This window comes from Castor canadensis, chromosome 7 (genome assembly GCF_047511655.1).
Source record: "Castor canadensis chromosome 7, mCasCan1.hap1v2, whole genome shotgun sequence".
Classification (NCBI taxonomy): Eukaryota; Metazoa; Chordata; class Mammalia; order Rodentia; family Castoridae; genus Castor; species Castor canadensis.
The window spans coordinates 3,090,001-3,103,788 of NC_133392.1; the positions used below are offsets into that span (position 1 = coordinate 3,090,001).

The following is a 13,788-nucleotide window of genomic DNA, read 5'->3' on the forward strand; positions in this document are numbered from 1 at the left end:
GGCGGGTGGGGAAGCAGGGGGCCCGGTCTCCCATCCCCGCGCCCCCGCCCAGCTGAGTCACTACACGGCCGTGCGCTGCCGGTCGCCCAACCGGCCAGGCGGGCGGCCCTGGCGGGGTCGGTCCCGGATGTGGCCGCTGTCGGGACCCACCTCGTCGGCCTCCCGCCCTGCTGGCCATTCCGGGACGAGACCGCGGTCGGACCAGTCCTTCTGGCTCTGGAGATCTGCAGGGCGGCGCCAGGCGGGTCCCCAAGGCCCAAGCCCACGGGGACACCAAGGAGCCGGGCCGACTGCCCGCCTGCCCCGTCTGCCCGCCCGCCCGGCGCGCCCTGCCGGTCGGCCCGCCCCTTCTTTTTTCTTCTCTCCCTTTTTCCTCCGTCCCGCCGCTCGCCGCCCCGCTTACTTGGCTTTGAGGCGCAGCAGCTCCTCAAACTGCCCCGCCGAGCCGACCTCCACCACCTCCGCGACCGCCTCAGCCGCCCCCGCCGCCATGCTGCAGCCGCCAGACGGAAGCAGTCGAGCGCGGGCGGCTCGATGGGGCGGGGCCGACGCGCAGGGTGGCTGCGTGCGCATAGGCCCCGCCCATGACTCCGCCCTCTCCGCGACGCTCCGCCCCCAGGCCGGCGCTGCAGTTACCAGGAAGTCCTCCGGCGGCGCCTGTGCACTCGGGAGCTGACGGCTGTTCTGGTCTCATGGGATGGGAGCTCGGGGTTCCTGGCTGTCCGGGTCCTGCATGGGCTCCAGGCTATGGGGGGTTCTGACTGTCCCGGATCCTGGTTGTGGACCTTCCCCTGCAGCTCATACACGTTTCTGGACCAAGCCCCACAATCTGTAATAGCAGGAAGTTGTGTGCGCGACAGAACCAGAGAGGGAGTATGGTGGGGAAGGGTAAAAAACAGGCATAAAGGTGGGAAGTACATAAAAAGCTGGACATCAATCTACCATTTGATCCAGCAATACCACTCTTGGGGATATACCCAAAAGACTGTTACTCCAGAGGCACCTGCACATCCATGTTTATTGCGGCACTATTCACAATAGCCAAGTTATGGAAACAGCCAAGATGCCCCACCACTGATGAATGGATTAAGAAAATGTGGTATCTATACACAATGGAATTTTATGCAACCATGAAGAAAAACGAAATGTTATCATTCGCTGGTAAATGGATGGAATTGGAGAACATCATTCTGAGTGAGGTTAGCCTGGCCCAAAAGACCAAAAATCGTATGTTCTCCCTCATATGTGGACATTAGATCAAGGGCAAACACAACAAGGGGATTGGACTATGAGCACATGATAAAAGCGAGAGCACACAAGGGAGGGGTGAGGATAGGTAAGACGCCTAAAAAATTAGCTAGCATTTGTTGCCCTTAATGCAGAGAAACTAAAGCAGATACCTTAAAAGCAACTGAGACCAATAGGAAAAGGGGACCAGGAACTAGAGAAAAGGTTAGATCAAAAAGAATTAACCTAGAAGGTAACACCCACGCACAGGAAATCAATGTGAGTCAATGCCCTGTATAGCTATCCTTATCTCAACCAGCAAAACCCCTTGTTCCTTCCTATTATTGCTTATACTCTCTCTACAACAAAATTAGAGATATGGGCAAAATAGTTTCTGCTGGGTATTGAGGGGGGGAGCGGGAGGGGGTGGAGTGGGTGGTAAGGGAGGGGGTGGGGGCAGGGGGGAGAAATGAACCAAGCCTTGTATGCACATATGAATAATAAAAGAAAAATGAAAAAAAAAAAAAGAATTAACACACACACACAGGAAATTAATGTGAGTCAACTCCCTGTATAGCTATCCTTATCTCAATCAGCAAAAACCCTTGTTCCTTCCTATAGTTGCCTATACTCTCTCTTCAACAAAATTAGAAATAAGGGCAAAATAGTTTTTGCCGGGTATCGAGGGGGTTGGGGGGAGAGGGAGGGGGCGGAGTGGGTGGTAAGGGAGGGGGTGGGGGCAGGGGGGAGAAATGACCCAAGCATTGTATGCATATACCAATAATAAAAAAATAAAAATTAAAAAAAAAAAAGGTGGGAAGTACAAGAGAGGGGAGGCCATCTCTGAATCCTAACACTGAAAGGGCATTTCAGCTCAGTCCTGGAGGAGCTGAACCCCGGCCAGTCATGTGTCCAGCCCAGCCCAGATAACACCTCATCCCCGAAGTGCCACCCCTTGTCATAGCCCTTAGGGGATCCATTACCCATTATGACCCTGGTGCAGCAAGGCCTTAGGTGGCCCCATTGCCTCTGAGCATCACAGAGCCCCTTTCCAGGACCCCTGCATTCCTCCCACTCGGACCTCCTGGCCTCCAGGTCCCTCTTGCCTCTGGCCTTCTTGGCTTCTCTGACTTTCTTTGGTCTCCCGTCATGGTGACCCTCCAGAGGTCTTCGGCACTCCCTTCCCGTGCTTCCCATACACTCTGGCCTGGGTCATTTCCTCCATTCTTTAGGTTCGTCAGTCTCCAAGGAAACCTCAAACAGCAAGCCCAGAACCCTTCCCTGCTCCCCAGAGCCCAGCATCCATCTTCTGTGGAAGGAGGCTGTCTCTTATAGAGTGTCTCGAAGCCACAGCAGGCCTTCCCTCCTCAGCTCCTCTGCTCTGCTGTTCCCATTTCACAGAGCACGATGGCTCCCACTGGACCGTCTGGGCGCCTCTTTCCTGGTCTTCCTGCTCTGGCTGGGCTCTGAGTCAAGTCCTTATAGGACCTTCTCTGCAGGCTGAATGTCCCAGGGCACACTGCGCTTGCTTCTGCAATGGATGCATTTATGTCTAAGCTGGGCTTGCCTCCTCCAGGGGCTGTGTTCTCAGAAAGCAAAGTGTCTCCTTCCTAGTGACTTCATAGGCAACACAGAACCCTGGTCCCTGCTCCCTGCCCACCTCTGGAAGAGAACTAAGGTGGCCTAATTTTAAAGACTGTATAAAAAGGGAATGTACCATATCACTGACAATTTCCATATTGATTACATGTTAAATGATAATATTGAATACACTGGAAATTAAATATACCTCTTTTTAAAACCTATGTACTGGGGCACTTTAATAAAATTTTTCTTTTGGTGGTACTAGGGTTTGAACTCAGGGCCTCACACTTTGCTAGGGCAGTCTCTCTAGCACTTGAGTCACACCTCCTACTGTTTACTAGGGCATTTAAAATTACATAGGCAACTCTTACAGGTAGCTCATTGTGTATCTTCTGTTGGCATTGCTATTCTAGTTGATTAAAAGCAGCCATAGATGCCCTGTTTCACAAGTGCCTCACCTTGAGAAGAGATGCCACTAAAAATGCAAATTATATTGTTCAAAATGGAACAGGAGAAACAATGAGGAACTGTTTATTTCTTGGCTATGGTGCTAGGTACCTAACTATGAAGTAGGGTTATGTAGCAAACAAATACAAAGTTGCATCCAAAAAAGGCACATGGGTTGTGTGCAAATATTAACTTCCTAGTTACAATACTGGATTGCAGTTTCCTTTAGCAAAGTGTTAGAATTGGGTGAAAGTGTACACTGTTTCTATTATTTTTTTAACACATGCATATGAATCTACAAATTCTTTTTTCAGTACTGGGGCTTGAACTTAGGGCCTTGCACTTGCTAGGCAGGCCTTCTACCACTTGAGCCTCACCCCCAGTCCTTTTCTTTTTAGTGTGTTTTTAGCTGGAGCAGAGCTGGGATGAGATCCTCCTGCCTTTACCTCCCAAGTAGGTGAAATTACAAATGTCTGCAACCACACCTGGCTCTACAATGATTTTAAAATAAAAATTTTGGTTGATAGAAAACAACAAAAAAATGCAATAAAGCCTTAGAGACTACCGTGGGGAATGCAATGGGGAATGAGATCATGTTGTAAAAACAGGATTCCTTCTCCAATTGTCTTTTGTTTTTGCAGTACTGGAGTTGCAATTCAGGACCTATATCTTGAGCCACTCCACCGGTCCTTTTTTGTGATGGGTTTTCTCCAGATAGGATCTTGCATATTATTTTCCCTCATGGGCCTCAAACCATAATCCTCCTGATCTCTACCTCCTGAGTAGCTAGGATTACAGGCGGGCGGGAGCCAGCAGCACCCGGCTTCCAATTGCCACTTTTAAGCACAGAATTATATACAGATAAATATGTAGTGGCTATTGCCTATAATCCCAGGACTAGGGAGGTAGAGGCAGGAGGATCACCAGTTCAAAGCCAGCCTGAGCCACTCAGTGCAACGCTGTCTCAAAAAAAAAAAAAAGAAAGAAAGAAAGAAAAGAGAAAGAATTATATGTAAACAAAATATATAAACTAGCTGAAGGTGGCATAGAAAAGGTCTCCAGAAAGCCATGCCCACAGAGTAAAAGCAAGCGTGCTTAAGGGAGGCCCTTCTCTCTTCACTGACCCACTTCTTTGTGTCTTCTGCATGTTTTCAGAGTGTGGACTGCCTTTGCAACATAAAAATAATGAAATTGTAGTGCAGGGAGGTGATGTGTTATTGTGAATATTTAACAGAAAAAGAGTAATCACTCCTCACACATCCAGTTTTATAAATCCTGATTTCTCCTTTAAATGGAATTTGCTGGAAGTAGCATATAGCAGCAGACTTTCTACTTCAGGGAAATTACTACAAAAGGTCCTGGCTAACAGTTCCTATCCTGCCCCAGCCTTTTCCATAGTTATCACCACTGATATTAACAGACCCGGGGAAGAGCAAGAATGACTTCTTGGCTACAAAACGCTCTCATGTCAGCAGCAAAGACCACACTCAGCCCTGAGACAAGCTGCATTTTGGGGAGCTGGTGCACCCAAGTAACAGATGTGTACAGGTATACGTTGGCAGGTGGGTAGAGCTTCTCATCTTTCCAAAGCACTTAAACAGAGTCCATATTTCTTACTCAGGATTCCTGGAGCTGAAGGGGCGAAAGTCATCCCTGCTCACTCCACCCCACCCCAGTTTATGTATGCCCATACCCACAACAGGGGAGGGCAGTGGCCAGACTCCCTGCTTCATCCCTCAAGCTCTTCTCGCCCACTGCTGCTTGGGGGAGTGCAGTGATGTTAGGGCCCTTGAGGGAAACACTGGCTATTTCCATATGGTGTGCTTTGGGCCTGTTGCAGGTTTCCCCTGTGCCCTGTAAGTGCCCCAAACTTCAAATGTAGGAAAGCAAGAGATTGGCACTGATTTTGGCCATGTCCACATGGGTTCATTCTGGGCACTGACACTCTGCTGACCCCATGTATAAGCACCATTCAGCAGTGTCACATGCCCACTTGGGGGCTGGGGGTCCCACCTGGGAATCCAGAGGAGCCGTCAAAGTCCTCTTGGCAGGCGTCACTTTCTGAGCTGCTGGTCCTGCCCTTGACCGAACCCAGAAAGAACTTGAGGCAGCATAGCAGGAAACTTAAGGTGGAACAATTAAGCTGCCCCAGGGTGCTCTGTGGCAGTTCAGGAGCCCAGAGCATATGGACCAGGGCCTGGAGCTCTGGGCCAGGGGGGCCAAAGACCTGGTCTGGGAGAACCGAACCTCCAGTGGAAGGTAAGCAGGGGGTGCCTAGGCTTTCTGGCAACAAAGGAATCTCACACTTCATGTCTGCAAATCAACTGTTTTAAAGGTACATGTACATAGGTGTGTATTTATGTGTGTGTGCAGGTGTGTGTATATGTGGTATGGCGTGTGCATGTGTGTGCATGTGTGTGTGTGGGTGTGTGTGGAGGGGGTGTGGGATGTGTGATTATTCTGCTGGGTAACAACAGCTCCTAAACAGGCACAGTGGTACAAATTTTAACCATGAACTTTCAGTAAGCACAGTGCTGGGTACGATGTGGACACAAATAACCTGTCCTGCAGAGGAACATAACTTGGTTAACTTAATGAAGACCGGGAGTCCAACTCCCATGTGACTGGGAGAAGCTGAGACACACAAAGGGGGTGGGTACTTCAGGGAAAGAACTTAAGACAGCACAGCATTAAAAAGTGTTGTTATTCAAGCAAAACGGCCAAGGTTTCCCTTCTTTTAAGAGAGACTCTTAAATCCCAATTACTCCGCCCCCAAAGACCAGTTGAGAATAACCCCAACTGGAGGGAATTAATTTCCTTAGGAATTTCTCTGGTGCAAGATTAATGGAGCCCCCTGCAGAGAAACAGTAAAGCTGTAAGTACAGTAGATTTGCACCTGAAGGATACATATTTTAATTTCAGTTCTCAAGCTGTGATAACATCTTCGGAGCTACTATAAAAGCATAAATGAGCCCTGGCACTTCTTCTGAGAACTTGCTAACACAGAGCTCCCTGGGAGAAGCCTGCAGACCACCTGGCTCAGGGGGCACAGCCCCTCATGCTGCCCGCTAGGGCTCAGGTTTAGGCTATGCTGTGGCCAGCAGTATAGTGACTTCAGCCTAAGCCCAGAGCTGGGAAGGACCAGAACAAACACACCTCCCTGCAAGCCCTGGACTACTGGACTCGGTTGACCCAACACAGAGCAGAATCATGGACAGCATTCTCCTAAATTAAGCCCTTGTCTCAGCGCCCAACACTGCCACCCGCAGGCACAGCTCTCCCCATGGACAGTTGGCCTAGACCCACAGTCAGGCAACCCAAAGGTACATGGCCTTCCACTGGCCCCTGTCCACCCTTCCCTCTATGGCTGCTTGGCACCAAGGATGGGCCTTGGGAAGGGGCCTCACTAAACCACGTTAATAAACTGGACACTGGGTCCAACCAAGTATCCAGCCCCTCCTTCTCCTTAGCCCAAGGATTGCCCTGACAATTGGGGCCCTCTGCCTAAGTCTCTGGTAACCAGGGATCAGCCTGGGATACGGAAAGGGAAAGGGGCTTGGAGGTTTCCTCTCTCGCCCCCAAGGAATGGGAACATGATCTAGGGAACAAGTCAGCCAATTTTCCATGTTCTCCTCCTTACCAGAAGCTATGTTCATGGGAGGAACTCCATGTATATGCTTGCTATAAAGGTTGTTTATGCTGTCATAGCTGAATTTTTATTGGTTGTATTTTTGCTGCACTTGCTTGAAAAATAATTATTTTCAAAGAAAAGAAGAATTACATATCCAGTAAACTAAATAAGACTCACTGTTTATTAGGGACCTCTGACAGCTCCTCAAATGTGAAAAAAAAGATTTCCAAGCAGTGAATGGACAATTTATGTGCAAGTTTATTTGTAAAGCAGATTTCAAGACATACTTCATCTTGGCTCTGCCAATAAAAATACATTCCATTCCTTTTCAGAAGTATGTATTATCTGATGACTCCACAGTAATCTGGTTTCCCCTAAGAAGACAGGATGAGCTGAAGAAGCCTGCATCCACTAACCTAATCTAGCTCTACCTTTGGCTAGCTTTCAGTTGAATGCTGTGGGGCTGCTATCCAGGAAAAAAAAAAAAAAATGTGATCATGTCGCAGAAGACACACTCTAGAAGGAATGCCTGTGTAAAAAGCCTAGCTCATAAATCTTAACCTGATTACTGTAGTCCCAAAAAAATTCTTTAAAATAATTTTAAGCATATTTTAGTTGTTTGCAATTTATCAGGAAAAGCCCCAGCTTGGGAGTTAACCACCCATTTTCCATCCCCTGCATGAATTCTCATCTCCTCTCCCACCAGGGACCAGCAGGGAGCTGGGTGGTTGTAGAGTCAGTTTCCAGGCTGCAGGTGGCATCAGCCACCTCTCCAGGCGTGAGACCAAGAGAAGCCGCTTTGTTGAGTGGTTTCTTTATTCAACCTAGAGAGACTACAAACTGCGAATGAACACAAACTGACACTGCCTCTGTGGAGGCTCTGCTGATTGCCTTCCCTCCCCCAACCTGCAAAGTTTGAACACCTCCCCCTGCCCTGTGTGTTTGAGATGCCATAAATGTCACCAAGTCTGGACTGTGCAAATGAAAGCATGCTAGTAGAGGAGGGCAGGGGAGAGAGAGAAGGAAGAACTCTCTGCAGGTGACAACTCACATATTCTTCTACAGGTGCATCATTACTTATCAGGTGTCCAGTCCCATGTGATCACCCCAGATACATGTTCCATGGCATTCTCTGGCACTGAGCACACGGAATCACCACATGCAGCTGCATATCCTCCACTTTTTGAGCCCAAATGTTTTACGTGTAAACAGTGCTGTGTGTGCATTTGCTCTCCAAGCTCTTCTTTGTGATTCCTTTTCTTGTCTAAGAAACTAAGGGCACAGATGAGCCTGCCTTGTGTCACAGACAAAACTTCATATTATGAATATGAGATGTCCCCAGAAGACTCGTGTTTAGGTGCATGGCTGCCAGCTGATGGGCTTTGGGGAAAAGACTGGACCGTGAAGGCTCTGTCCTAATCAGTGGATTAATCCCTTAATTAATTTGTAATATAATGGTCTTATCAGGAGGTGGGCCTACTTAGAGAAAGTGGGTCAGCAGGGGTGTGCCCTGGAAAGACTTACCTTTTCCCAGCCTCTCTCTTTGTTTCTGTCTTTCTGCTTCCTGGCTACCATGAACTGAGCAACTGTGGTTTGGCATGACCTTCCCTCACAGCAATGGATCTGGCTGACTATGAACTGAAAACAGGAGCCAAAATAAATCTTCCTCCTTTAAATTTTTCTCTCAGGTATTTGCCACAGCAATGAAAAGCTAACTGACACAGCTTGTAAAATCAGAAGTAATTCTTTAAAGATCTAGCTAAAGACATTGTAGTCAGTCAAACTCAGGCTGCATGGCTCAAGTGCTCACATCTCTACCAGGACTCTTCAGACACAGGGCCTACCTATACAATGTGAGCACACATGTCCTCTCTCCTGCTGGCCTTTGCACTCTCTTGCAGCTGCCTGGTTATAGAGGTGCCACTTCCCAGAGTGAAGCTATGGAGTGGTCTGCAGGCACTAGGTATACTCAGCCCTGCAGAAGGATTCAGGGTAGAGAGGCCTGGGAAACACTGGGACCACGCACACACAGCTCCTCTGTGGCCACAGGACACAGAACACAGTTGCTGGTCCTCTGCTGTATAGCAGATGCTATCCCAGCCTGGAAAATGAATTCACTAATGGACTGTGTGTGTGTGTGATACCAGGGTTTGAACTCAGGGATCTGCACTTACTAGCCAGGTGCTCTGCCACTTGAGCCACACCTCCAGCCCCTCCACTTACATTCAATTGAATTGATGATCACAATCTCAGTTGTTAAAATTCCTCAAATGTCTGCCACATCTACAAAGGGTTTCCTCCCCAGTCTCTATCTCTAAAAGAGAACAGGGACATTTTCCCTTGGGTGTAGGAAAAGGAACACCAAATAAGTATTATTGTTCCGGCATCTCTCCAGAGTTGTCATCCTGGGCTGGCCCATCACAAATGACAGGTGTGGCATCCAGTGGCAGGGTGGGCCGAATGTGTGGTCCCTGGCCTCCCTGTCCTCATCCAGCTCAGGATCCTCCACAGCAGTGTGACCATCACTCTAATGGAAGCTCAGGCAGCTCAGGGAGGCAGGAAGCAACCCAGTGACACAGAGGCATTTGGATTGCTTCACTCTTCTGAAAGCAATCATAGGTGGATGTCTCTAGCCTGGATTTCCCACCTTGAGTTTAAATGGCTAGGATGATTTTTCTGTGAAGCCATTGCTGACTTTAAGTTTCTTCTTCTAGAACAAAACAAATGAAAAGGAAAGGAAAAAAGCAAACCATCACATTTTAAGGGATGCAGAGACTCCTGTGGCCAGGAAGTATGTCTAAATGAATCAGTGAGACAGTAAGCAATACTCTCACAGTAGAGTCACTAATGTCATGACAGTAAGCAAAAACTTGATGGTGGCTCCATGATGAACCTGAGTCTAAGGGTGTATCCACTGCTTGATCGTTCATAGGAAATAGGCTCCGCCATCAGAAGGAATACTGCATTTAAACATGTCAGTAGCAACATGACTGCTGGACTTTCCAGCTATAACATACACTCATTTTTCAGCACACAACTGTTGAAACAACTAAAAATAAATAAATCAGTAACAGGAGATCCAGGGAGACAATGACCTTTCTAGGAAAAGAGACAAAGTGGTAGGACCCCAAATGAGCCTGACTGCACAGACAGGACAGCAACAGCTCTGCCAGCCACCGAGCCCACAGGAAGTCTGACTGGCAAGCAGCAGCTGCAGTAGGGGCTGATAGCAGGGCAAAGAGTTGCCTAGAGGGTCTTCAGTGCCTGACACCCACCTTAGCTTCTACCTTTGGGAGCCTCACTTATCTAGTTAGTTAGTTAGTTAGTTAGAGACAGAATCTTGCTTTATAGCACAAACTGGCCTCAAACTCTCAATCCTCCTGTCTCAGCTGCCCAAGTGCTGAGGTTACAGGCATGCAAAACTGCACCCAGCCAGACCCCATCTTCTAAACCACTGTTACTCCTATTGTTCCAAGCACCCTGACCTTCTTCCTAGATTGGTCGGGAATGAGAGAGAGGCTGTCACCAATTTGGTGGACATCTTCACTTTCTAATTTCCATACACTCTAAATTACTACATCACAGTGACACTACAAGTGGCCAGATCTCTCTTGAGGAAGTGATTCATAGATGTATTCCTGGATACCCAGTGTTCTCTCCTCTTGAATCAGGTTATTATATCATTCCTTATCCAGAACCCCGTTATTATTGGCCATAACTATGTTTACCCTACAGAGATGTCCTTTTACGATAGGGCATAAATATTAAACAACAACGCTGTGGAATACCTGGTCACTAGCACAGCGGGTGGGGGAACTGGAATTCCAGATGAGCCGCAAGGCCTGGTCTTCTCTGTAAGTGAAATGTTCTGGTTTTTTGTTTGTTTGTTTGAATGGCTGTAAAAATCCTTAACACTATTTAGCAATCCCTTTGGAAGGGTCCAATCTCTTATTTACCGGAGATGGGGTGTGGGAGTTTGCATGTCTCTGCTTTTGTTTTATAATTTCAAATAGTCAGGAAATATTGCACTCACTGGCAGTCAATTTATTTTGATTGATAAAAAGGGGTTAATAAAAACTCCCTTAGAAATAAAAAGAAGGCAAGTAGTAATATATCTTTCGTGGTGCCTTCCTTCGGCTGTGTGTAGAGAGCAAGCGTTTTTACTTCTCCTCTGATTTCCACACCTGACGAGTCATTTATAATCCTTATTATTTCCAACCCACGCACTAATGTAGCCTCAGTCATATTTCCACATGCTGGGGGTTTTCTCCTTATGAGGTTGTGAGAGCTGAAGGGCAAAAACATCCTATAATTTATATGAAAACAAATGCCAAAAATGGATTAGCAAATGTAACCAATGTGACTTCATACACTTGAAAATAAAAAAATTCAGGATGAGATATAAAACATCTCGCTAAAGTTTCCATCTGTTGTTGAGACAACAACGTAGAAAGCACGCTGGCATGGAGCATTTAACAAATATTACCAGGCTTTTAGAAGCAGAGTACATTGGAAAATGAGATACAATGAACATGTTCCACTCAAACATGAAGCTACAGTTTGGGAGGCACATTTGGGGTGTTAGTATTTTCATTTATCTATAGCACCTGTGAAGAAAACGCACAGTGACAGTATATAGAAGCCTATCTTCTGTGTGTAGCAAGTATTTACATTATGGGATGGGTGTGGGCACATACGTTATGCAGACCACATAAATCTCCAACTCATAAAGACTGGCGACATTCAACACTGACCTGTTTTAGTCATCTTACAGAGTACATTTACAAAGTCAGGGATAGCTTACATCACAAAAGTCTACATGAAAGTTGAAAATCAGGGTTTTTCCCTCAATGAAGTATTCCTGGATTATTAGACAGATTGCATACAGCAGTCTTGTATTGAGTCTTGCCATAAACGAAAGCACAGCCTAAGCTCAAATGACACTGGAACAAAACCACGAGCCTCTCCAACATAAGCACCCTCCCTTGGGTGTCCTGGTGATAAGGACACCATCCAGATCCAACTCTCTTTGGATGGAGCAATCGCCCTGTCCACAGTGAGAGGACACAGCTAAAGAGAGACAGGAAAGATTGGGGCCCCTGGGGACAATCTTAACCAGCTATCTCTTCTTTTTTTCGTGGGGGTGGCAGTACTGGGGTTTGAACTCAGGGTTTTGCTCTTGCTAGGCAGGCACTCTATAGCTTGAGCCACACCTCCAGCCCCTAACCAGCTATCTTTAGCAAGCTTTTGATGTAAACCTATAAACTTAAGACACAATTATAAAGACAAGAAGTGGACCATGGAGCCAGGCATGGTGGATATGCCTATGATCCGCGCACTGGGAAGGCAATGGCAGGAGGATTGTGAGTTTGAGGTTAGACTGAGCTACATAGGAAGACCCTGTCTCAAAAAACAAAACAATAAATAATAAAAGTAGACCAAGGTGGCCTGTACAGTCTCATTGTTCTGCTTTCCCATTTACAAGCCCACCCTGTGTTTGCTTTTTGGAACCTCACCACCTTAGCCACCAGCAGCTGTAGAGGGGACAGGAGGGCGGCGGCACTCTCTCTTGGCTGCCCTCCAGATATGGCACAACCCATTCATTCAGCCTGTGCTGAGCACCCATGCAGGGTCCCGCCCGTGCTGGGTTCTGGATGCAGACATAAACATGGATCTCTCAAGCACCCTTGACAGGTGCAGAAGAGCAAGTGTGGATGGCAGGGTAGAAAACAGGTAGATTATTCTCTGGAAGGTCAGGTGTCAGGAGCAGGAGGGGAGTAGCTCTGTGCCCTAAAGGGAAGGACTGTGAAAGAGCCAGACATTGACTGGACTTTGAGCCATGTCACAGAGGATGAAGCGGAGCCTGGCTCACCCAGGACCCAGCCAGCTCCAGGCTGGAGAGTGGGGGCCAGGGCCTGGGGGGAGGCAACAATCTGCCAGACCTGTAGGGAGGCAAAAGCCCTTTCTGTTTGTAGCCAAGACTCATTTCAGAAAGCTATTCCCTGAGGCAGGCATAGTGACACTTGCCTGTAACCTCAGCACTCAGGAGGCAGACACAGGAGGATCATGAGTTTGAGGCCAGCCTGGGCCCCCCCCACACACCCTCCCCTCAGCCAGGCTGACCTGAGTCTGCTATATGAGCAAATCAGCAGCCAACGTTTCAAGCACCGACTTCTCTGCAAGCAAGTGACAGGAGTGATTTTATTCCTATTTTATAGACGAGGGAACCAGGCTGAGAATGAGCATCACCCCAGCTTGCTCACCAATTGAGTACTAGAGCCATAATCAAATCATCTCTCTCTGGAAACTTCCTGGATGCCTTGTGGCCCAGTGCTCAGCTGGGGAAAAGCTAGACATGGTTACAGCAACTGCCATTAGCAGAGAGCTCACCAGATAGAGTGCTTGGTACTCAGGGGGTCTCAGTGTGAGAACCAACTAAAGTCAGTCTTTTCTGTCAAAGGAGTTAATGTCTCTATCACTGTGTAGATGCCAGCTAACCTCCCCAAATTGCTGCTCACGTGTTTTGTGAAATGTTGCTTGACCTTGCAAGGTTCTTGAGATCAAAGAGCTGTTTATCCTAGATGTCCTAATCTCAAACTCTTGCTTAAAGATGAATATTGCCCAAAAGAATTATCTTGTTTTCCCTGCTTCAAGGTCCCCCTTACCCCATGTGCCCCCTTTTCTAAGTAACCAATCAGGAAGATTGTGAACCCAAACCCGTCCATCAGGGTGAGAGGCAAAGAGATAAAAACTGAGCTGACTCCCTGCTCAGTGTGTTCTGCCTATCAGACTGTGGTCTGAGGCGGTACCCTTTGCAGAAGTAAAACTTTTCTTTTTGCCTTGCTGAGAGACTCCTGCGTGTTTTTTTGATCATCCTTTGAGAATGGCATTTCTAACAT

The 13,788-nt window shown here is 47.6% G+C and overlaps 1 protein-coding gene across 4 annotated transcripts in view; it reads right to left on the minus strand.

Annotated features, from left to right (window-relative positions):
* The window catches only part of Glrx3 (glutaredoxin 3), a 49,173-nt gene that overhangs the window by 30,609 nt on the left and 4,776 nt on the right, over nucleotides 1-13,788 (minus strand). For 2 of the 4 annotated variants that reach the window (XR_012449578.1, XM_020167314.2), the window contains exon 1: nucleotides 404-558. The exons of 1 other annotated variant lie outside the window; for it this stretch is intronic. Coding sequence is in view for 1 of the 3 variants with exons in the window: in XM_020167314.2 (XP_020022903.1) it covers nucleotides 404-492 (89 nt within the window). In the remaining 2 variants the exon portion in view is untranslated. Of the gene's footprint in view, nucleotides 1-150; nucleotides 279-403; nucleotides 559-13,788 lie in introns of those variants that run through there. One more of the 4 variants, XM_074078041.1, reaches the window with a different exon arrangement.